The sequence below is a fragment of the Tenrec ecaudatus genome, chromosome 8 (genome assembly GCF_050624435.1).
Source record: "Tenrec ecaudatus isolate mTenEca1 chromosome 8, mTenEca1.hap1, whole genome shotgun sequence".
NCBI classification, from domain to species: domain Eukaryota; kingdom Metazoa; phylum Chordata; class Mammalia; order Afrosoricida; family Tenrecidae; genus Tenrec; species Tenrec ecaudatus.
This window is the reverse complement of record NC_134537.1, coordinates 100,799,239-100,824,692: the sequence shown is the minus strand read 5'-3', so window position 1 is coordinate 100,824,692 and position 25,454 is coordinate 100,799,239. Positions and strand designations below refer to the sequence as shown.

At 41.6% G+C, this 25,454-nt stretch overlaps 1 protein-coding gene across 7 annotated transcripts in view; it reads left to right on the top strand.

Annotated features, from left to right (window-relative positions):
• Nucleotides 1–25,454, top strand: part of DDHD2 (DDHD domain containing 2) — a 35,677-nt gene that overhangs the window by 3,331 nt on the left and 6,892 nt on the right. For 4 of the 7 annotated variants that reach the window (XM_075556677.1, XM_075556679.1, XM_075556678.1 and 1 more), the window contains 12 exons: nt 1,792–1,912; nt 3,999–4,088; nt 4,466–4,616; nt 10,424–10,632; nt 10,854–10,921; nt 11,727–11,849; nt 12,783–12,878; nt 14,306–14,434; nt 14,535–14,690; nt 14,958–15,060; nt 15,143–15,313; nt 15,862–16,021. In XM_075556677.1, coding sequence (XP_075412792.1) covers nt 1,792–1,912; nt 3,999–4,088; nt 4,466–4,616; nt 10,424–10,632; nt 10,854–10,921; nt 11,727–11,849; nt 12,783–12,878; nt 14,306–14,434; nt 14,535–14,690; nt 14,958–15,060; nt 15,143–15,313; nt 15,862–16,021 — 1,577 coding nt within the window. Of the gene's footprint in view, nt 1–1,791; nt 1,913–3,998; nt 4,089–4,465; nt 4,617–10,423; nt 10,633–10,853; nt 10,922–11,726; nt 11,850–12,782; nt 12,879–14,305; nt 14,435–14,534; nt 14,691–14,957; nt 15,061–15,142; nt 15,352–15,861; nt 16,022–25,454 lie in introns of those variants that run through there. The other 3 variants (XM_075556680.1, XM_075556682.1, XM_075556681.1) reach the window with 3 other exon arrangements.

Genomic DNA, 25,454 nt, shown 5'->3' with positions numbered 1-25,454 from the left:
TGTCTGTTCGGATTCAGTGTGCCTGGGGTCAACTAGCTATCATTCAGTCACCTCTGACTCGGTGTCCCTGTAGCACCGTCTGTCTCAGCTCACGGTCTCTCACAGAGAGGCTCCTGGCCTCCAACCACTGACCTTATGATTCTGCCTGAGGTCCTTCTGCTGAAGGACACAAAAGAGATCTGTTATTAAGACTTCAAAGGACCAAGACACCTACACGTCATCCGGATGAGGGGACGCCATTAGCACAAGGTCTTCCTAGTGTTCAGGGGAGTCACAGGATGTTTATTAAATAACGCAGGAAACAACCCTGTCATCAATTTATGATTGCGGGGGAAGGAGGGGGGAAATGGGGAGCTGATAGGGCTCAAGTGGGAAGAGAATGCTTTGAAAATGACGATGGCGGCATATATGCAAATGTGCTTGACACACTGGATGAATGTATGGATTGTGATGAGAGATGTAAGAGCCCCCAACAAAAGTTTTTTTTTTAAAGTATGATTGGTAGCAGATCAGTACATTCACACTTCTGAGTAGGACTACCGTAGCAGGAACAGGGCCATGATTAGAACATGTTCATGATGTTAGATGTAGATAGAAGAGCCTCAAGATTGTTCCAGGACCTTCCAACCAAAGCAGTCAGGGCACACTCGGTAGGGCATGATTCTGACTATGAGACCCTAGTATGGTCCCCAGTACTGTGCTCTCCATCAAGGACACAACCAGGCAAGCCCGATAGGGAGACTGCCCGTGCTTGAGCGGACAGAGGGCTTGAGGAGGCCATCTACTTTCCTAGGCACTCTGCCTGAGGGCAAGGTTCCCGGAATGATCTCCAGGAATTCATTCCTGCGAGACTTAATCTATGTGGGAACTCTGCAAAAGGATTTTGGCCTGTCCCTGTCATCTGTGAGGAGCCGGGTGGTATAGTGATTATGTGTTCAAAACCAGCAGCTCCACGGGAGAAAGACCTGCCTCCTACTCCCATAAACCGCTACAGTCTCGGAAACCCACAGGGGGTCACTGAGCCAGCATTGACTCGAGGGCAGCGAGCTCAGGTTTTGTGGTTTACTGTCACCCGTAGCCTTCTGGCAAACAAGGTGCTCCGAAATTAAACTCTTATGTACTCCCGAGAAAGGTAGATTTTCAGCTGGGGTTTGAACCAGAGTGACCCAGCCAGATACAAGTCTTGAGGAAAACAGTTCCTTTTTTTCTAGGGATTCTACTTGGGAAAGTTGACACAAGGAGCCCCCAAGGCATACAGTTATGAATGGGGCTGCTAACTTTAAGGTCAGCAGTCCAAGACCACTAGCCTCCAGAGAAGGTGGGACTCTATTCCCATAAACAGTTACAATTTCAGAGATTCACAGGGGCAGTTCAGCCCTGCCCTATGGGGCCGCTGTGAATCAGAATTGACTTAATGGCAGTGAATTTCTGACTTTGACTCTCTTGACAAATTTTTATATTCTGAGTCAGAGTCAACTTGAAGGCAGTGGGATTCACACTAGGAGGGCCTATCATTATGTCCCTCATTCAGCCTGTACAGAAGACCTTTTCTTTACAGAAAATTGAGCCAGTACGGATTAAGACAGTCACTGAGCTATGATGTGGCCTATCTTCCAGGTGTAGGCCCTGGAAGACAGGTTGTTGGGAGACAGGTTCACCTGGTGCAGTTTCAGGATTCTCCTTTCAGGCTGTGAATTGCATACCAAGACTCTAGTTGAGACTCATCTATATTATGTTTTGAAAGACACTTAACCTTGGGTTTCTTTCTTACTCTCATCTTTTCCATTTAAGCTCATGGTGCATTACCAGCCAGCGCCAGGGGCTGATGAATGGGGCCCAACACCCACCGAGCAGGGCCGACCAAGAACAGTGAAGAGAGGGCTTGAGAACATTTCTGTTGACATTCATTGTGGTAATGTTGTTCCCTTGTTTTTATCTGAATGTTCCAGTGTACTTGTGGCTTGTTTATGTCTTAAATTGTGACCATCTCTGCCCTTGGATGGTTTGAGTTTCCAAAATAATTTTACTGGACGTGGATTTAGCTGTGACCTTTAGTTAAATGGGTTAATTCTGAGTAAAGAGTAGCGTTACCTCATCCATCAGGAATCTCAGCAGATGCAAGTGTCTTCTTATTGGGTTAAGCGCATAGGGTGGGCTTGTGGGCTTGGGTCCAGTTTGGTGGGGCTGATTAGGGCAGCAGTTCACAATGTGTGGGTTGAGACCCCTTTGGGGGTTGAACGACCCTTTCACAGGAGTCGCCCGCCGGTTCATAAGAATAGCAAAATTACGGTTATGAGGTAAGCAACGGAAATAATTTTATGGTTGGGGGGTGGGTCAGCACAACATGAGAAACATTAGGAGGTTGAGAGCCACTGGGTTAGGGGTTCCTTAAATCCAGAGGGGTTGAGTTCATGCTAACCCCAAGGAGTGCGGCTTTGGGGACAGACTAGAACGCATTCCCGGTGACCCGCGAGGCGTCGGGTTTTCAGGTCGGTGCCACCATCATTCTCAAAACATTTTCTTCTCATCTTCATGCTTTGTTTTTAAATGAGAAACTCTTGTAAGCAGCTTCCCCCCAACTCATACACAGTTAATATATTCTGTCGACGATAAACATTCTTTCACAACCGACTTTAAACGTGCACTTTAAACACCACTAAAAGACCTTGATGACTATCCATTGCTAACTAGGTCTTTTATGGTTGCTTTCATAATGTTCTTATCTGGACTGTAAAACTCCTTTTATCTGCCAGAGGAGGTGACTTGGTGGTTTGTTTTCTGGGGCAAAGTCTTAGATTAGATTTACTGAAATGTAAAAAGAATGAGTTTAAAATCTGAGCCTTCAAAAACCTACCAGAGATTCTTGGGACAATCGCTAAAAGTGGTATATTAAATCAACGTTAAATTTCTTCAATTAGATAACCAGACTGTGGTTATGTAAGAAAATATTTGGGGGAAATAACATACTAAAGGCTTGAATCAATAATGTGACTGAAGTGATGTGCAGCTCTGCCCAAATGGTTCGGAGCGTACGCGGCACACGAGTCTATGCGGCAGGGCTTTGACTCTCGACAGAGAATTTGCATTTCCATCCATGATTTAGAGGCTGCATTTTAACAAGCCTCTTATGTGCGTATGTGGGGTCCCCCTGGGGGGGTATTATAAGAATCTTCTTAAAATGTAGTGAGTGCAGCATTGCAGGCTCTCAGAAGAGAGCTGAGCAGGTTCTGTGTGCGTGTGGTGTACGTGCACACAGAGGTGGAGGGAATAGCAAAGCAAAGGTGGCCATGTTGGCATGTGCGTAAGAGCCCTGGAATATTTCTGTACCAGTTTACCAAAGTAAAAAGTTAAGCAACCTGCTGATTTTCCCCACAAATTTATTTTATGATAAATTAGAAGCTCTACGTAAAATCACTGTTTTTTTGTTTTGTTTTCGTAATAGTTAAATGTAGGACTTTTTTGCCCCCTTTAAATTATGCTTAATTTTTTTAACTTGACCCAATGTCCAAGTTACCTAGTGGTGCTGTAACAGAAATACCACAAGTGGTTGCTTCAGCAAACAGAAGTGTATTTTCTCACGGTTTAGGAGACCACAGTCCAAGTGCCAAGAAGACTTACTCTCTGTGTGGGTGCTGGAGGAAGGCCCTGGGCACTGAGCGTGTGCTCCTGGGGGCCATCATGCATGTTGGCACCTCTCTTTCTTGCCCCACGTCTTCCTGTTGGCTTGCTTCTTTAATTGATTTTACAATGTAAAACATTTAAAGTTCTTTTAAAAGAGATTTGCTCAAGATTCATCCTACTGCTTCAGTGGCGTAACAAAGACAACCTAGTCACATGGGCCTATAACTGGCATCATAGATGTTAAAAATTAAACACATTTGGGGGGCACACAGTTCCATCTCTAAGACTTACATTCATAACTTATTTATTGTGAATGTTTGATTTTGGAATACATGAAAATTATATGGAATGATGTTTCTTTTAAATATTCTTCACAGGGGAACCTTCACAAATAGATCACTTGGTATTTATTGTCCACGGGATTGGACCAGCTTGTGATCTCCGCTTTCGCAGCATTGTCCAGTGTGGTAGGTTTGTAAAGCACGTCGATTAGAGGGTCTAAGGCAAGTAGTCATCAGTGTTCCAATTAGCTCAGCTGAAGTGTTACCTGGGGTCTGCATAATAAGATTTGGGGAGCTAAGGCCAGGTGGCAAAGCAGTAACGCTCCCCAGCTTAGACTCTTCAGTGCTAGCAAATTCCTAAAGCTTAGCTTAGACTCTGAACTAATCATTCTTGAATGAAAAAGACATTAATCCATGTAAAATTTTTAATGAGATGATGATCCCATTTCTTACCACTCTAAGGATAAAGAGAAAGATGATATAATTTAAATGAATAGTTAGATTAAAATTCATGAATGATTTTATTCTAGTTTTGCTAATCGCTGGCTTCACTGTTGACACAGAGTTCTCTGTTCTAGTGAATGATTTCCGCAGTGTTTCCTTGAACCTGCTGCAGACCCATTTTAAGAAAGCCCAGGAACATCAGCACATCGGGAGGGTAGAGTTTCTTCCGGTCAACTGGCACAGCCCTCTGCACTCGACGGGTGTGGACGTGTGAGTAGAGCCTCCCCGCTGTGCGTGGTTCACCGTGGCTGCACTGCTTTCTGTTCATTCTCGTGGCTGCTTGTGCACTCGCGTTTGAATGAAAGGCTTTTGTGTATTTATATCTTTTTCTAGAGCTTGCATAATTGATGTTGACCAGCCCTTTGCATTCACCAGCCTGGTGAGATGAGAGCTGTAGCTTCCTCTAGTCCCTCCAGTTTCCTTAGTCTCTCTGCCCGAAGCGTCATTATTCCGTCATCACTCAAGCTAGTCCTGCCTTTTTTTCTCATCGTGCATCAGCTTTCATCCTTCTGTGTGAAACACCAAGCACATCTCAAGGTTTCCAATGTGCTTTGTGGTTCTTGTTATATTTAAGTAACCCTTGTTCATGTTAAAGCAGGAAGGAAATCCCTAAACATTACATTACTCGGACTTGTACCTTGAGGTCTGGTTGGTGAGATAACTTTGGGGTGATCGCTTGTTACAAGGTCAGTAGTTTTGTGGCGTTGACAGAAAGCTTGCCTTGTATCAAGGGTTTGGAGCTCTGGACTCTGCAGGGGGAGAGAGGTGCTCCTAAGATACCGAGAGGACAGCAGCAGAAGGCAAGTTGCTTTTCTGGAAGACGAAAGAAAAGCCCACCTACTGGCACAGCAGTTGTGCCCGTGTGAACAGCGAGCACACAGAAATAATAGGCGGGCATGACGGGGTTATGTAAACATGGTCTGGCATAGCATCCCCGTGCATGTATGTCTCCTGACATTTTCTGAAGTACACGGCTTCATTTCATAGTCTGAAATGTTACTTTCGTTCATATTTATATTTATGGAAGAAGGCATATCATGCTTAAGAAGTCACGGATTCTGTTTTGGGAGTCGGTCAATAATCAGAAAATCGACATTTGAAATGTGCGCATGCTGTGGGGCAGTTTGCCACTGGGCCTGAGAGCGGTGGGGTTTCTTGCAGCCAATGTGCCCCCAGGTAAGTTGTGCGGTGAGAGCTGCAGTGGCTCAGGCCAGCAGCTTCAGGTGGCTCTGGTGGGGGACTGGCCTTGCTCACTGAGTGGCCTCCCCACTGAGCCTGGGGCCGATGGCCGGGGAGAGGGCTGTCCTTCCACAGGAAAAGTATGTTCTTTTGGTACTGTACAAGATGGTTTGCAGAGCAGGGAGGAATCCTGCTGGGAGAGGGAATGCTCTAGAAACTGAGGGCAGGCTGAGGAAGGCGCTGCTGAGAACCGTGCCTCTGAGTTGGATGGACAAGTGGGGGAAAGGAAGAAAACGGACGTCATCCAATGTAAAAAGTCAACCTGTGCAGTACACTTATGAAAGTAACACGGAAGCGGTTTGTGCACATTATTTGTGTAAAAATACGGTAGTTAGAGTGGTTGCCATGCCAGTCCTGGAAATGGGCTTCCTGGTTGTTGCTGTTTCCTGCGGTTCTGACTGGTGTGCGGTTTGAGCTATTCCATGTGCGAGTGCTCCTTCTGCTGTTGCTAGGTGATAGGCCAGAAGTCCCTGTTCTCTCGCGTTTGCGCTGAAGCGAAGAGGTTTATGCCTAGGCCGCTCTGCTCTGTTGAGAGCACATTATCTAGTGAGTCATTGAGGAACCTGTGGGAATTACCAAGAAAGCTTCCATGGAAAGTTGATTTGGGCTATGCCAGCTGGTCTTCCATTGCCAGATAAGAGTTTTGTTAGCTCTTGGTGTGTCATTCCTAATGCTTTGCTTTTTGAAATTTTGCATCGAAAAAAAAAGTTCTGCATCAAGAGAGGAACTTGATGATCCTTTTATCACTTGACTTGTGGTTCATTAAAAAATCTTAATGAATTTCAGGAAAATTTCAGGACTTTTTTCACACTTTTTTATCAGAGTAATTGGAACATATGTGCTCTCTGTGTGTGTGTATGTGTGTGTGTGTGTGTGTGTGTGTGCATACAAGTGTTTAAAAAGTTTGTGGAAAATGGACCTAAAGAATAATGTAACCTTTTTCTACAAACTAAAAGATAATGTAACATTTTTCTACAAACTAAAGGATAATGTAACCTTTTTCTACAAACTTTTTGAAGCCCATTAGGCCCAGTGGGTTACTCTGGGCTACTCACCACAGGTTTAGCAGTTCAGGACTACCAGCCACTCCGTAGGAGAAAGTTAAGTCTTTCTACTCCTCTAAAGAGTTACAGGCTTGGAAACTGGCAGGGGCAGAATTGACTCAAGGACAGTGAGTTTTGTTTTAATTTGTATTCACTGCTCTCAGTATTATTTTTGAAACAACTCTTAAACATATAGTTTCACCTGTGAATGTTTCAATTTGTATATGTTAAAGAACTTAAAAAAAACCCTGTTAACACCATTATCACAATTGACAGAATTGTTGAATATTGTCAATATCCAGTTGTTCAAATTTCCAACCATCAAATAAATGTCATGTATACACACACATATATAGATGTGCACACACATATTTTAAAACGGGATCCAAATAAAGCCCCTAAATTGTGATTGGTTGATATGTGTTTTGGGTCTCTTTTCATCTTTTGATTACTTTTCCATTGCTCTTATTTTCTTTAAATTTTTGTACTGGAGAACTGGGTCTGTTTTTGAGAGGTAAACTGAGGCACAGGGAGGTGGCAAAGGGAGAGTAGAAACAGAAATAGCTCTATTAGTGGGGAACTCCTGGGCAAAGCCTCATTGTCTTGCACAGAGGTTCTCAGACTAAGGCCTGCGGACCACATGCCCCAATAAAAATTTTTTTTTAATAATAATAATTTTAAAAGAAAAAAAAACTGATTGAACCGAGCTGAAGCAGGTCAGGGCCCCGCCTCCTTGCACATCTCCGAAGGTCAGCAGGTGCCCCCCTGAAATGAGGAGACCGAAGAACAATGTCTGGAATACCTGACTCCCTGACAACCTGTTGGCCTGCCTGCCAGAGCTGATGAACTACATCCTGGGCCACAAGCCTTGCTGCTGCAGCACGGACCCCCTCTCCCCACTGTCCTTTAGAAACTCTGGACCCAATACATCCATTTAAAAAAAAACATTTTATTAGGGACTCATACAACTCTTATCACAATCCATACATATATCAATTGTGTAAAGCACATTTGTACATTTGTTGCCTTTTTTTTTCCTAGTTGAGTCCTTGGTATGAGCTCCTCATTTTTTGCTCTCCCTCCCTACCTCCCCCTCACAGCCCTTGATAATTTATAAATTATTATTGTGTCATATCTTACACTGTCCAATGTCTCCCTTCACCCACTTTTCTTTTTTTTTTTTTTAATTTTAACAATTTATTGGGGCTCATACAATTCTTTTCACAGTTCATATATATACATACATCAATTGTATAAAGCACATCTGTACAGTCTTTGCCCTAATCATTTTTTTCTCTTTTCTTCTTTTACATTTTATTAGGGACTCATACAACTCTTACCACAATCCATACATATACATACATCAATTGTATAAAGCACATCCATACATTCCCTGCCCCAATCATTCTCAAGGCATTTGCTCTCCACTTAAGCCCCTTGCATCAGGTTCTCTTTTTTTTTCCCCTCCTCCCTCCCCCATCCCCCCTCCCTCATATGCCCTTTTTAATTTATACATCGTTGTTTTGTCATATCTTGCCCTATCCGGAGTCTCCCTTCCCCCCTTCTCTGCTGTCCCTCTCCCAGGGAAGAGGTCACATGTGGATCCTTGTAATCAGTTCCCCCTTTCCAACCCACTCACCCTCCACTCTCCCAGCATCGTCCCTCACACCCTTGGTCCTGAAGGTATCATCCACCCTGGATTCCCTGTACCTCCAACCCTCATATGCACCAGTGTACAGCCTCTGTCCTATCCAGCCCTGCAAGGTAGAATTCGGATCATGGTAGTTGGGGGGAGGAAGCATCCAGGATCCGGGGGAAAGCTGTGTTCTTCATCGATACTACCTCACACCCTAATTAACCCATCTCCTCTCCTAAACCCCTCTATGAGGGGATCTCCATTGGTCGACACTTGGGCCTTGGGTCTCCACTCTGCACTTCCCCCTTCATTTAATATGATATATATATACATATATACATACATATATACATATACACATATATACACATACATACACACACTTATATCTTTTTTTTTTTTTTTTTTGCATGATGCCTTATACCTGGTCCCTTGGGCACCTCGTGATCGCACTGGCCGGTGTGCTTCTTCCATGTGGGCTTATTTGCTTCTGAGCTAGATGGCCGCTTGTTCACCTTCATCACCCACTTTTCTGTTGTCTGTCCTCTAGGGAGGAGGTTATATGTAGATATATATATTAACCTTTCTCCACCACCTTCCCTCCACCTCCCCGTCTCACCACTCTCACCACTGGTCCTGAGGGGATTATCTATCCTGGATTCCCTGTGTTTCCAGTTCCTATCTGTACCAGTGTACATCCTCTGGGCTAGCCAGATTTGTAGGTAGAATTGGAATTATGATAGTGAGGGGAAGGAAGCATTCAAGAACTAGAGGAAAGTTGTATGTTTCATCGTTGCTACGCTGCAACTGATTGGCTTGTCACCTCCCGATGACCCTTCTGTAAAGGGATGTCCAGTTGCCTACAGATGGACTTTGGGTCTCCACTCCGCATTTCCCCCTCATTCACAATGATATGAATTTTGTTCTTTGATGCCTGATACTTGATCCCATCAATACTTCATGATCACACAGGCTGGTATGCTTCTTTTGTGTGGGCTTTGTTGTATCTCAGCTAGATGTTCACTTGTTTATCTTTAAGCCTTTAAGACCCCAGATGCTATATCTTTTTATAGCCGGGCACCATCAACTTTCTTCACCACGTTTTCTTATGCACCCACTTTGTCTTCAGTGATTGTGTCGGGAAGGTGAGCATCATGGAATGCCAGTTTAATAAGACAAAGTATTCTTGCATTGAGGGAGTGCTTGAGTGGAGGCTCAATGTCCATCTGCTACCTTAATACTAAACCTATAAATATATGCACATAAACCTATTTCCCCATCCTCATATATAAATGTATTTACATATGGACATGCCTATATTTAGACCTCTGTAAATGCCCTTTGCCTCCTAATTCTTTCCTCTATTTCCTTTTACTTTCCTCTTGTCCCACTATCATGCTCAGCCTTCATTTGGGTTTCAGTAATTCCTCTGGGTTACATTGCTCAGCAAGCCTCCTACACCTCCCTCGACACAGATTTTGGATCATTTGTTCCCTTGTCCCTGGGTTTGTTAACACCCACTTCCTTTCCCCTACCTCCCTCTCTCCCATGTCCCCCCAGAACTGTTAGTCCCATTGTTTTCTTTTCCAGATTGTTTATCCCACCTACCTTATCTAGATAGACCTGCATAGATAAACAATACGCACAAAAACAAGACAGAGCAAAAAAAGGAACAAAAGAAACGAAAACAACAACAAAATGACAAAAAGAAAAGCCTGTAAATAGTCCAAGGTCTGTCTGTTGACCTTTAGGAGTGTTTTCCAGTTGAGTCTGATAGAGTGCCACGACCTTGCTCTGCTCCCTTGCTGTTTGTTCTCCTGCACACGCTTAGTGTTTTGCTCCGAGTGGTGGGGGGGTTGTTTTTCTTGCATCGTTTCTCACATTGAAATTTGCTGTTGTTAAAAAAAAGAAAGAAAGAAAGAAATTTGCTGCTGTTGAAATCATGTTTCTTGATCCTCTGTATTTCCAATCATTTGATAGGTGTCCCTTATATTTAAATATCTAAATCTAAACTTGAAGGCCAAGCTAGATGCTGTGTCGGAGATGGCTATGGAATGCACTTAGGGTTTCTGCTCAAAATGCCTTTCCTTTTTTTCCAGCGACCTGCAGCGCATAACGCTGCCCAGCATTAATCGGCTCCGACACTTCACCAATGACACCATTCTGGATGTCTTCTTCTACAACAGCCCCACCTACTGTCAGACTATTGTGGACACAGTTGCTTCTGAAATGAACCGGATCTACACACTTTTTCTGCAGAGGAACCCTGATTTTAAAGGGGGTGTATCCATTGCTGGTCATAGTTTAGGTAACACCTGGTTTCTGTTTCGTTTGAATCAGTATCATATTCAGGGTCTACAATGTTCTCTGATAAAGATTTGGAAGGGGCTGGCAGGGTGGTGGTGGATTGGAACAAAAGACTCCTTGCTTTGTAGATTTGTTTACTTAGGTGGTTTTGGCTTCTTACTATTTTTAGTAAAAGCCATTTAGTGCTCATGCTTAGAAACTGTTTCTTTTTTCTTCTTTTAGGTTCACTTATATTATTTGATATCCTAACAAATCAGAAAGATTCTTTGGGGGATAATGACAGTGAAAAGGTAATTTAGATGTCCAGACAGTTCTTGTAGTATTCCTTTGTTTAAAATTTAGACTTATTTTTAGTAGAGTTTAATCTTATACCATGGCCTTAAATTTACTTTAATAAATTTTATTAAACTTAGTTTTAATTTTAACAGACTTATATTTCTGTCATTTTTAGATGACAGAAGCAAGACTGTAATATGCTTCTACAAATATTGCCACACTCTGGAATAAGCATGGCATCTTACTGTGTAGTATGAGTGTGCACTGCTGGTCTGTTATTAGACTGACAGAATTGGCTAGCGAGGAGGTTGTATCTGAAGAATCGGTTGGATGCAAATCAATCTGATTTTTAGAAACTCTGTTTGAAAGCAGTGGGGGGCTTGCTGCTCAAACACCCTTTATTTAAACAGAGTCCTGATGGCACGTCTCGTCTGTGTGACTTACTGGGCACTCAGCACCCAAGATGGTGTTGTCCCTCTTTATGTGACTGTTGTGTTTTTCTGCCCCCCGCCCATGGGGACTTCCTCGGGGCAGGCCGCAACTGTTCGCAGCTCAGTCAGTGTCTGTGAGCGCTGGTGATGAATGTTGGGTAGTCATTGAGCCACTCATTCTTTGTTTTGAAAACTCAAGTCAAGTTGTGAAAACTCTGATCACTTGCCTTTCAATTTATATTTTGTATATATGACAAATTATTTAAAGTTAAGATATGTCTGTGTGTGGAAATCTTATGTAATGTCTATCACAAGATAAAGTTTTAGTAAGGAAATAATTGTCGAAAATAGAAATGGAGAAATATGACGTTCACGATTTCATTTGTAGGCATCCCGAAATATCGACATGGCTCGAGGGGACGCCCCGGCATTAGCGGAAGCCCTGAAGAAGCTGCAGCTCTCTGAACTCGCTCGTGTCTTTGAGAAGGAAGAAGTAGACACAGAAGCTCTGGTAATGGGCATCTTGAAAGTGTTCTGCTCTATCATCTCAGTATTTTAGCTGCTTATCTTTGTACTGCTTTGATAGCTTTTAAGTCATAAATATTTTGTTATCATTGGCAATATTCTTTATCATGACATATATTTTATTATAGAAATAATAGATTTGCTAGGGGGAGTTCAAAGTTCAGCATGACCAACATTGATATACACATAGCAAAAGGGCAACGACTAAGCAGCTTGCGCTGAGAGATGTGAGAATAAAGCCTAACTAATACCAACCCTTATTGTCCATTATAATTTCGAGGTTCGACTGTGCTGTTGGTTTGTTTGCCACATATTTTATTGTACTCTTTTCTGGGTGTGTGATCACCTTGATTTATTTGACAGACGGTTAGGAAATGCTTCCTACACGATCAGGCAGATTATGTCAAGTCTAGAGACAGAGTAGTGAGTTAAACAGATCTGACATGGACACAGGCAGGGATTGTGTCGTTTAACGGGGGAGGCACACATGGCATGATGCAATGCACGCATCGCACAACTACTTCCACTGGTGCCTGAGTTTTTTTTAATTACAAAAAGCCCAGCGTGATGTCAGGCTGTATAACAGGATTGAACTCACCTAGTCCAGAAGGGGAGAGTCAGTCTGCTCTGGAATTCTCTGCCAGGAGGTGACGGCTATCTGTTAGTGAGGATTGAAATCAAGAATGGGGTCACTACTGTGCACATGATTTTCTAGGAGTTGTGTTTTTGTTTTTAACATAAGAACATGTATTACTGTGGTATGGTACTTATTTGTCTGTAGGCTTTCGTCTTTCCTTCTTGAAGTGTTCAAGGGTGTGCCACTGGGAAGCGAGAGCGGTGAAAAGGAAGAACAGCAGTCAGGACATCTCGTGTAGTATGTTTTGTCTAGAATTAAAGATATTTGGTGTTCTTTGTCTAGGCTTTATGTACAGACACAGACCTTCAGGAAATGGGCATCCCCTTAGGACCAAGAAAGAAGATCTTAAACTACTTTAGGCCTAGAGAAACTCCAACGGTATGTCCTAATAGAGCTGTTGGACCACACAGTTCTTTGATCTGGGTGCTGTATCCTCCTATGGTTTGTTGGGGCCGGTCAGTGTTCTGAGGAGCTAAGCAATTATGTTAATTCATCTCTGGCTCTCATTTTGGAAAGTAAATACAGTTTCGTTATCCAGACCCTTAAAAATATCACTGGTATCAGAAGACATTCCCAAGACCATTCCTATCATTCAAGTCCCCCCTCCCCTCCCTTAAAAACAAACAAAAGCCCTATATGAAACTCAGCTGACTGCCATGGAGTTGATTCGGGCTCAGTGATCCTATAGGACAGGGTGGAACAGCCCTTGTGGGTCTCTGAGACTGATTCTTACGCGAGTAGACAGCCCTGTCTCTTTGCCAAGGGCTCCCATAAACCTTTACTAGAACATACTATGCGATAACATTTACCTTTGTAAAGGGCACAATTCAGTGGTGGGTAGCATATTCAGAACTATGTAACTGCCTAGCAGTAAGCCAATGGCCCTCAGGTTGACACCGTCTCCAGGCGACGGGCTGTGTGCAAGGATAGAACTGTGTCCTTGAGACTTCAGTGTCAGATTTTCTGTAGGCAGATTTCCAGGACTGTTCTTTTAAATGCTTCTGGGTAGATTTGAACTTTTATCCTTTTGGTTAGCAGCCAAGATTGTTCATAGTTTGCATCCACCAAGGACTCTGCAGTCATTACCACTACCCTATTCTAGAACATTTCCATCTTCCCCAAAAGAAACTCCCTACTCATCAGCAGTCACTCCCCACATCTCTCTCCCCCACTTCATGGCAACCTCTAGTCTGCATTCTGCCTCTGTGGGTCCTCTGTTCCAGACAGTTGATGAAGATGGAATCATGTGTCTGAGTGACTGTCTTCTGAACTCGGCCCGATGTTTTCCAGGTTCATCAGTGTTATAGCGTGTGTCAGGTCTCTCTCTTTCTACCATCAGTTTTCCTTTTTCTTGGCTATTGTTTGCCTGTCCAGATCCAGCTTTTTAGCACGTGGCTCAGTTCACTAAGGTTTCTTCTATCTGGTCCAGTATTGGCACCATTGCCTGTGCTCAGAGAGATTTGCCTTGCTTAGGGAATCCCAGCCTTTGTAGAACTCTGAGCAGTCCTCACGTGCCTTCCCACGATCCTCAGCTGCAGTTTTCTTCCATTGTTGCTTAAAGTTCAGCTGCTACCCAGCTAGCCGTATGCAACTTTGATTATTTTCGAATTCATAGGGTGTTGATTTATAACTTAAGGCAACGGTTTTCATCTTTTGAATCTTGTTTTCTGATGGACTCTCCATAGATTTATTCGCTATCATTTCAGAACTTCCTCAAGGGTCTTTTCCCGCAAATAGAATATTGTATAATTCTCTAGCTACATTTAGTGCATAGCAGCTCCACAGAACTATTTTTTATTGTTTAGGGTATTAATAGACCAACCCCGCAATCAGCTTCAGGGACGAGTGTGTCTAACGCCCCCAAAGCACCCGAGCCCGGCAGTAGTGTTGGTGAGACTAGCAATGATGGCTTTCTGGATGTTGGCATTGGGCAGGTAACAGTACTTCTTCTTGGCCGTTTTATGCCCGTCCTTGGGATGGCAAGAACTTCGTGTGGCTTGTGTTATGAGAGCAGCTTTTATTTCCTCATCTCAGGTATCCGTGAAATATCCTCGGCTCCTCTACAAGCCAGAAATATTCTTTGCCTTTGGATCTCCCATCGGAATGTTCCTTACTGTTCGAGGACTGAAAAGAATTGATCCCAACTACAAATTTCCAACATGTAAAGGTTTCTTCAATATTTATCACCCTGTAAGCATTATACAGATATTGCGGTTTTACCTGAGTAGCATGGCTGCTTGGTAACAAACATATAATTTTCAGTTGTCCGACTTGCTTTGTTTTCTGTACTGTTTCATAGTAATGAGACCACTTATAATAGTGCTAATCTCGAAGCACTGGAGTAGAACATGTGTACCTTTTGCTAGTGGTTTTAGAATTACTTTGGTTTGGCAGTGTGTCGTTTCCTCGACTCTCTCTCTCTAGCAGAGGTAAACACCTGTTATTTTTCTTACGTAGTTTGATCCTGTGGCCTATAGGATTGAACCAATGATAGTTCCAGAAGTGGAATTTGAACCAATGCTGATCCCACACCACAAAGGCAGGAAGCGGATGCACTTAGGTAAGTTGAAGGACAGAACTGCCGGCCCATGCACACTTAGCTTATAAAAGCCATTTAATATTTTCCTCTCCTTGTGTTCCAGAACTTCGAGAAGGCTTGTCCCGGATGAGTATGGACCTGAAGAATAACTTGCTAGGCTCCCTGAAGATGGCCTGGAAGTCTTTCACCAGAGCACCGTACCCGGCCTTACAAGCTGCTGAAACTGCGGGAGACACTGAAGCAGAGCTGGAGTCCAGTGCAGAGAAGCCCAGTGGTCAGTGATTTCCTGACCACAGGCCAGAGCACATTATGGTGTGGAGCTCTTGTTCTTCTAGGGCCTTCTTCTCTCTCCCTTTTTATTGAGTGAGACCTATTTTATGGGTCCTATTGGCTGGGCTCTGCCAGCCATCATTGTCAGCTACTAGCCATAAATTATGGAAAATGAGTAACTGTGAGGAAAATGCTGAGAGAAACTTAAGCATTGGATCTAGGTTTTAAAACTTTGCCCAGTTGCAAACTGTGCAGTTGTTACGAGCTCACTCTGTGAAGTCTGCCCTTCTGAGTCAGTTCACGTCTAGCCAGGGCACATGTTCTTCACAGAGAGTGAACATTGCTTTCCTCTGCTTTAGTTTCTAACTTCCTGCAGAGCGCCACTCCGGCTTGCATCTTGTCTGCAAATGCAGGCAAATGAATGAGGTGTGGACAATGAGCACAAGGAAAAGGGATAAAATCGGTGTGACCCAAGGGGCAGACCAGCTCATCTGGTACACTTGAGTCTGGGGATCGAAGGCTTGAGGCTCTAACTGTGGTTCCTGTCTCCAGATGTTAGCACTGAGGAGACGCCGGTGCCAGTTAATGAGGTCCCATCTATCAATGTGGGAATGCTGAATGGCGGCCAACGCATTGACTACGTGCTGCAGGAGAAACCCATCGAGAGTTTCAATGAATATTTATTTGCTTTACAAAGCCATCTATGCTACTGGTAAGGGAGAATGTTGGTTATGTTTCTGTTACTTCCTTTTGGTCTTTGTTTCACGGGTATTTGATAGATGTGGAGAAGTGGGATAGGTCAACGTATATTTTTTTGGAGTAAGGTAGGAACAAGACCTACTTAGAAAGTTACAGAGTAGCAGTGTCACATAGGTATTGAAAGAAATCGGAGTTAAGCTCCTTGCTGTTTTATTTCCTTGCAATTGGTTAGATCACGGTCAGCAAACTTTAGAGACAGCTAATCTTGGCCCTCACTACAATTTAAAATTTAATGTTTTTACAAACAAATGAAATCACCATTATTTTAATCATATTCTTTTAAAATTGTCAATTTGACTTTGGAAGCCTGTGTTGCTCCCGGAAAAGCTGCACATGGCTTGAGAGCCACGGTTTGTTGAGCCTTGGGTCAGATCGTGGCCAGGGAAGCCAGCAGCTCTGAGTGCCATCAGCTCAGGCTGAAGATGGGTTTCCTCGTGGCCATTGGTGGGACTGCATGGTGCCTGTCAATGACCTGGAACTAACAGAATTTTAAGAAAATCATTGTTAATTCAATGTTGAAGATATTTATGGTAGCTAGAGCAAAATTAATTTTTATTAAATACAATTGATTTGGTTTGTAAAATGGATTGATAGTGCTTCTTGAAATTAATACAGTCTGACAACATCCAGCTTAATCATTGAATAAGTTGGTAAAGACTTGAAAGCTCAGACTGTTAAGTTGGGTCAGGGCTGAGGTAAGTGCGAGTAGGTAATGTGTTCGGGTCCTGCAAAGGTGGACCAGGTATCAGTTGAGCTTTCTAGCAAAGAGAAGCAATATGTCTAACTAGATCCAGAGTTTTCATAAGACAGAAACAAATGAAACTAAGGAAAAGTCACTTCTGTGTTGGTGTATATATGAGTTTCAAGAAATTTGTGGAAAATGAAATTGAAAGATAATGGAGTTTTTTCCATGAACTTTTGTGAAGCCCCCTCATATGCTTGTTCCCACCGCCCCCTTGGTATTCTGATTAAGGGCTTACCGTATATACTTGAGTATAAGCCGAATATCAGCCGAGGCAACTAATTATACCACAAAAACTGCATAAAAATGTACTGAAGCACTCAGCTTATACTCAAGTATACATGGTATAACCTGATATAATCAACACCACCAGTAGTAAATGTAATAGAAGTAATGGAAAAAACCAGAGTGCAGTCTCACTCACCAGGATGACCTCTGCTCATCTTGCTTGATAAAATGTCTGAATAAATTTGTTTAAACTTAGTGTGTGGGCAGCATATTCATAGGGCTCAAAATGTAAAGAAAGGTTCGTAATGGAAAACTCTTCTACTGAGTTCCCTGCTTCTCCCTCCCTCCCCCAAATAGCTAACATGCAGTTCCTAAAATACTCTCTCGGAAAGAGGGTTTGTGAACATTTGGTGCATTTGTGTGTGAATGCATTCTTTCCTCCTTAAAGAATACAAACTGTACAGCAGGCATTTCTGGATGTCTTACCTTTCTGTTAGATATCTTGGAGTTTTGGTTAACCTATGATATGTCAAGAGTTTATATGTACTCTCTTTTAGCTGCATACTATTCCACTGATAAAGATGTGTAGTACTCCATGTATGTACCACCATTTTGGGTCCGTTCGTCTGTTGAAGGAAATTTGGGTTGTTTCCAACTCCTTGCGATTGTGAACTGTGCCACGATGAACATTGGAGCACAGACGTCTGGCCGTGGTTGTTTCTTGCTTCTTCTGGGGATATGCCCAGTAGGGGGATTGCTCGGTCATGTGGTAGCTCGAGTTCCACCTGTTTTAGATATCGCCAGATCGATTTCCATAGTGGTTATACATACCTACAGGTCCACCAGAAGTGGCCGAGACTTCTTATCTCCCCACAGCCCCTGTTACTTTCTGATTTTTTGAATTAGGCTATCTTTGAGGGTGTTATTTGGAATCTCGTTGTTTTAATTTGCATTTCTCTTATGGCTAATGATCAGGAACATTTTCTCATATGTTTGTTGGCTATTCAGATTTCTGCCCGTGTGACACTTCTGTTCAGGTCCTTTGCCCACCTCCTTAGTGGGAAGTTAGTTTTTTTCTTATTGTAAGCTTGCAAAGTATTGTAGATTTTAGTAATTATGGCCTTTGTCTGATGTGTCATTGCTAAAGATGCTTTCCCAGTCTGTGGGCTCTCTTGGTGAATTCTTTTGATGTACACAGGTGTTTTATCTTCAGTATATGCCATTTGTCGATTTGTGACTCCTCTGTATTTGTATCCTTCCCTTTGTATTCCCTGCGCCAAGGATCTCAGGTTTGTCCCAGTTCCCTCATTAATGTTTGGGGTTTTACCTCGAGGTCTGTGATCCACCTTGAGTTTATTCTTGTGCATGGAGTGAGGTAAGGGTCTTGCTTCATTTTTCTGCAGGTAGATAACCATTTTTCCAGCACCACTTATTGAAGAGGACATCTGTTTCCCATTTGATATTTTCTTTTGGGCCCTTATCAAAGATCAGTTGTTTTTATTTCTGGATTTTCAGTTCTTTTCCATTGGTCTGAATATCTGTTATACCAGTACCACACTGTTTTGACCACTGTGACGGTGTAGTATGTGCTAAAGTCAGGTAGAGCAAGCCCTCCCACTTTGTCTTTCTTGAGTGGTTTCCTGCTAATTCTGGGCTTCTTCCCTCTCCAGCTAAAGCTGGTAATCAGTGTTTCCAGTTCTTTGAAGGATGATGGTATTCATATCAGGATAGCATTAAACTTGAGCAGAACTGACATCTTTACTATATTGAGTCTTCCAATCCACAAGCATGGAATATCCTTCCATTTGTTTGAGGTCACTCTTGGTTTACTGTACTAGTGTTCTGTAGTTTTCCTTGTACAAATCTTTTGGTTTTTTTTAGTCAGGTATATCCCTAGATATTTCAATCTGTGCTTAGCTATTGTAAAAAGTACTACTTTTTAACCCTATAACACCTGAATTTTTAATTTCAAGAAAAAAATTTTGTTTTTATTCTTTCATAGTTATAAATATGTAACAACCAAAATATATTTTAAAAATATGATTTGCAATGTTTTAAAAATGTAAACAAATCATCACATTCGTACAGATTATACAAGAATTAAAAATGCACCTTCATTTCTATATTATTTTTCATCTTATTTTATTATTAAATTTAAAAAAAACAGAAAACTTATATATAAAATATAATACAAAATGTATTTGTTTATAAATTGAACAAAATAACTTTTTCTTTTGTGATACAAAGATGAACTTTGCATTTGCAAAGAAAAATAAATGGTGCACTCTTGCAATTTACATTTTTGCATCTTCCTGTTTGTGACCTCAGGATCATGGGGAAGACAATCCAAAACGGTATCTCTTCCAGGGATACTTTTGGTGGCAGGACCTTTTCTCTTTTTTGTTAGCAAACTCAACATCAGTAAAGCTAGTAGAAAGTCTGCCTCTTTTTGTTGGTTAATTACTTTTTACTTTAAGAAGAGCTTCGGCGATGCTCATTTTAAACTCTTGCAGACTTTGGGAATTTGTGAATTATCATTGAAGTGAATCTTGGACTTTATATCTTCCCATCTAACTCTACTTATCACTTCTGATACACTAGGACAGTTTAGTTTGCTCTTCCAATATAAACGTGAATTTGAGAGCTTCACCATCGACATAGCAAGCAGTATGCCCCAAACTGCTCAAGTTCTTGGCTACTCAGTGCAACAGGTTTATTGCGATTTTGTGGGATTGCATAAAGATTTGATTGTTTGACAATATGAGTAATGATATCCTTTGAGAAAAAAATGTCTAAAATAGTCAACAGGACAATTTTCTACCCCAGAAGAATCTATTGTCCTAACCATTCAGGCATTGGTCTAGCTGTACCGTCTCCAGAAATGTGCCACCAAAGAGAAAGTCCTTGATTTCTTGATGTAGATGGCTTTGAACTTGTAGTTACTGGAATTGATTCTTTAACAACTGAAGTTTCTAACGCATCTTCACTAGTATTATCATTCACTACAAGGTCTTCTAATTCATCCAAATCAGAATAATCGGACGTATATTCACTTCCTATCATGGGAAAAATATGTTATCAAAATAGTTTGAATAGCAATATAATTAAAATTTGATATTGTAAATAAAAAATTTAAATACAATATACATTTTATTTACCAGTTTCATCCATATTAGCATCTGGTTCCTTGTCTGAGTCTGTACCGCTTCCATCTAGGTCATAAATTCGCTGTTGTCCATAAAACAAATCACAATCCACATGCTGTGGTAATTTTTGTCACCGCTGATTCAAAAGACGAACATAATGAATTTTTTACGTTTAGAAAAAGCAAAAATATGTAATAAATATAATGTTTTTTATGAGTATCACACCTTTGACATAAAACTAGTTTTATGAACATATACCAAAAATATCAACACTAAAACTTCACTAGAATTGAAAATTATTGTAAAATGCACTGAACGCCAAACGATAGATCACTTAACCTCAAACGCAGAATTGGTCAAAACATGTGCCTATTCAAGCATTTTGCCGTTAAAATGCGTGACTAACGGTATGAATTTGTACTACTGTTTCACCGAAAGTAAGACATCCCCTGAAAATAAGACCTACTTACAGTTTTGCCTCTTGCTGAAATATAAGGCATCCCCCTGAAGCTACCGTAACTCCGGACTGTAGTGGCGGGTGCCACCGCGCAGCCCACTGTTGGCTGCAACGCAGCCAGAGCAGACAGGAAGTGCAAGGTCTCTTTTAATAAAACAATAAACGTGTACCATATTCTTCTTCATGAAAAATAAGACATTCCCTGAAAATAAGACCTAGTGCATCTTTGGGAACAAAATTTAAGACACTGTCTTATTTTCGGGGAACCAGGGTAGTAAAGTGCAGCGATTTCATTGACATCTTTGTCAACTCCTAAAGCTTTATAATTTCGGTACCGGATACATTTTAATTAAATGTTACAAAAACATTGCGCTTGGTGTTATAGGGTTAATTGCCTCTTCTTTCATCTTGTCTGATGTGTAGAGCAGTCCTATAGACTTCCGTTTGTTGATCTTGTATCCTGTTACTCTGCCATATTCCTCTTTCACTTCCAACACTCCACTTGTGGAGTTTTGGGGATTTTCTATATAAAATGTCACATCGACTGCGAAAAACAATAGTTTGCCTCTTCCTTCCCCAGAGGAATACCTTTAATGTCTTTTCTTTGTCTTATGTTGTTAGCTAGGGCCTCTAGTATGATGTTAAATAGGAGGGAGTATAAGGGGCATCCTTCTTTGGTCCCCTTTTTCAGTGGGATTGTTAGTCTTTTCTTCATGGATTTATGTTGATTGTTGGCTTTTCATATATAGCTTATATAATATTGAGGAATTTTCCTTCCATTTCTCTCTTCTGAGTGTCTTAAACAGGAATTGGTGTTAGATGTTGTCGACTGCTTTTTCGGTATCTATTGATATTATCATGTGGTTCTTATAATTTTTCCTGTCAATGTGGCAAATAATACTAATGATCTTTCATATGTTGAACCATCCCTGCATCCCTGGTATGAATCCCACTGGTCATGGTGAATTATTTTTTATATGCTTTTGTACACTATTGGTCAGAATTTTGTTAAGGATTTTTATATCGATGTTCATTAGGGATATTGGTCTGTAGTTGTCAATTCTTGTTTTTTTAATAATTTTATTTGGGGTTCTTACAGCTCTTATCACAATCCATCCATCACATGTCAAGAACATGTGTACATTTATTGCCATCATCAAAATATTTTTTCCTACTGAGCCTTTGGTATCAACTCATTTGTTCTTCCTCACGAGCCCTTGATAATTTGTTATTCTTATTTTGTCATGTCTTACACTGACATCTCCCTTCACCCACTTTTCTGTTGTCCATTCCCCAGGGAGGGGGTTATATGTAGATCCTTGTGATCGGTTCCCCCTTTCTATCCCACCTTCCCTCCACCCTCCCAGTATCGCCACTCTCACCACTGGTCCTAAGGGGTTCATCTGTCCTGGATTCTCTGTTTCCAGCTCTTCTCTGTACCAGTGTACATCTTCTGGACTAACCAGATATGTAAGGTAGAATTGGGATCATGATAGTGGGTGGGGAGGTAGCATTTGAGAACTAGAGGAAAGTTGTATGTTTCATCGTTGCTACACTGCACCCTGACAGGCTTGTCTCTTCCCTTAGACTCTTCAGTAAGGGGATGTCCAAATGCATACAGATGCGCTTTGGGTCCCCACTCCACACTCCCCCCATTCACAGTATGATTTCTTGTTCTTAGATGCCTGATACCTGATCCCTTCGACACCTCTTGATCACACAGGCTGGTTCTTCCATGAGGGCTTTGTTACTTCTCAGCTAGATGGTCACTTGTTTATCTTTAAGACTGCAGATACTATATCTTTTGATAGCCAGGCACCATAAGCTTTCTTCATCACCTTTGCTTATGCACCCTTTTTGTCTTCAGTGATTGTGTTAGGATGGTGAGCATCATGGAATGCCAGTTCATAGAACAGTGCTTTTGCATCAAGGGAGTACTTGAATGGAGGCCCAATGTCCATCTGCCACCTTAATACTAAATCTATAAATACATGCATAGAATTCTATTTTCCCATGATCATATATAAATATATTTGCATATATACATGCCTTTATTTAGACCTCTATAAATGCCCTTTGGCTCCTCGTTCTTTCCCTTTACTTTCCTCTTGTCTCACTGTCATGCTCAGCCTTCATTTTGGTTTCAGTAATTCCTCTTGGTTACATTGCTCTTGACCTTGCCATCAATTTTGGATGACAGTTCCCTTTTCCCTAGGTTAACACCCACTTCCTTTCCCCACCTCCCCATCTCCCATGGCCCCCGCCCCCAAGAACCATTGGTCCCGTTGTATTCTCCTCCAGATTGTTTATCCAGCCTGTCTTATCTAGATAGACCTGCAGAGATAATATGCACAAAAACAAGACAGCAAAACGAAGCAACAAAAGGAAACAGAACCAATGACAAAAAAAAAAAGCCTGTAAATAGTTGAAGGTGTGTTTGTTGACCTTTAGTGTTTTCCAATTGAGTCTGATGGGGTGCCACGCCCTGGCCTCAAAGTCTATTTTTGGTATTTACTCCAGACTTCCTTGCTCTGCTGCACACCCTTAGTGTGGTGGGGTCAGATAGGGACAATTTTCCCTCATTGTGTCTCCAGTGTTGTCCTCCACAGGGCTATGGGTCAATAAGGGATGTCATGTCTTGTAGTGGGGCTGGCCATATGGTCCTGTGTGGGGATATGGTCCTCAAGGCCTGGTGGGCCAGGATGTGCTCCACCCTCTCTTCCTCCCCCTTCATTTGCTCTTGTGTGCTCTGATCAGACATGTCCTTCTCCCTGAGCGGTATGTAGCTTCAGTGCTGTCCTCTGAAGTGAATTTTTCTTGGGGAAGGCAGGGCTGTCCAAATAGTTGGGATTGAAGCTGGCCCCTCAGACCTCTCTGTTGGTTCCCTGCTCATGCCTGTACGTTGCATTCACATCTTGGGTTTAAGTCTGATCCGTCTTTCCCTGTGGAGATGTAAACCTGGCACATTTTTAAAAACATTTTATTAGGGGCTCATACAACTCTTATCACAATCCATACATATACATACATCAATTGTATAAAGCACATCTGTACATTCTTTGCCCTAATCATTTTCGAAGCATTTGCTCTCCACTTAAGCCCTTTGTATCAGGTCCTTTTTTCCCCTCCCTCCCCGCTGCCCCCACCTGGCACATTTTTAATGCAGTTTTTGTGGTAAAATTAGGTGCCTGGGCTTATATTTGGGTTGGCTTATACTTCAATATATATGGTAATTCATATGCATGAATTCTTCTTTAGTCTTCTTCATTCAGTGTTCGAATTTCACATGCATAATAGCTGATTGGAAAGAAGACAAAGGAGATGAAAGTACCGTAGTCCGCAATGTGACATCCTTACTGTTTAACGCAAGAGTGCTTGGGTGCCGGATGTGCCAGTGCGCCACACTGTTTGACCTCTCAACTGCTGCTTCCCTGGGCACTGATTGTGAACCCGAGCAAGATGTGGAAGCCTGAATAACTCCAGTCTTTGTCAGGGGTTTGCTCCTCTCTACACTGAGTTGCGATCTACAATGAAGGCTGCAGTGCTTGATCTTCAGCAGGCAAGGTTGTGCCATCTGCATATTGCAGGTTGTTAGTAAGCCTTCCTCTAATCCTGATGCTGCATTCTTCTGCACACTGCCCACCTTCTCTGATGACTTGCCCAGTTTACAGATTGAAAAATTTGGTAAGAGGATACAACCCTGACTTATACCTTTGCTGATTTTAAAACATGCAATATTCCATTATTCTATTCCAAGGAGTTGCCTAGGCTTGTGTATAGGCTCATGAGCACAAATTTTAGCACTATCACCCACAGTTTGTTTTAATCACACTGTTGCATGCCTTTGCATAGTTAGTGAAACACAGGTAAATGTCTTCTAGTAATCTCTGGTTCAGCCAAGATCCCTCTGACATCTGATTTGGGCTATCCAATTGTTTTAGCATAATTTGTTAAAATGTTTATCCAAATAGAGAAACCACTGTATTATCTTGGCACAGGTTTGAAAATCAATTGACTATATATATATATGTATCTGTTTTTGCACTGTTTTGTTCCATTGGTCTGTTTATTAGTCTTGATGCCAATAAGACACTATATTAATGTAACTTCATAATAACCACAAAATTAGATAGCTTAAGTACTGTGACTTTATTCTTATTCAAGATTGTTTTTCTATTTCCATAAATGTTTTAGAATCAATTTCTGCTTAGAAGCTTCACTGGCATTTTTGTTTACATTTTATCTACACATCATTTGGGGAAGAATTACATCTTAATGTTTAATCCTCTGATCCGTGAACATGCTCTTTCTCAGTGTGTTTAGGTCGTTACCTTCACTCAACAATATTTTGTAGTTTGGAATGCTGGATTTCCTAGCGATTAGTTTGTTGCAAATGCCTTTCTATTATCTTTTGACATTGGTGATTTTTTTCTATATAGAAAATTAGGATCTTTAGTGTTGTGAAATTTTTTCTTTACTTCAGGGTTCTAAAATTTGTGTTTCATTTAGAAAGATTTCTTATTCTCTCCAAACATCTTTCTGGTGGCTGATTCTAGTATTTTACACCTCAGATTTATCCTAATAAAAGGTTTGGATTGATCTAGTTAATTTTTTTCCCACATTGCTCTCTGGTTCTTACCACTAGATTTGAGAGTCTAACTTTATCATATTTTATATTCCTGTGTATTTGGGGAACTATTTCTCAACTTCCTATTCTTTTTTATTGATCTATTTATGCACCAAGAACACAGAGTTTAATTAAGGTTTTATGCTATCTGGTAGCACTGACTCCCTGAATTTGGCATTGTTAATT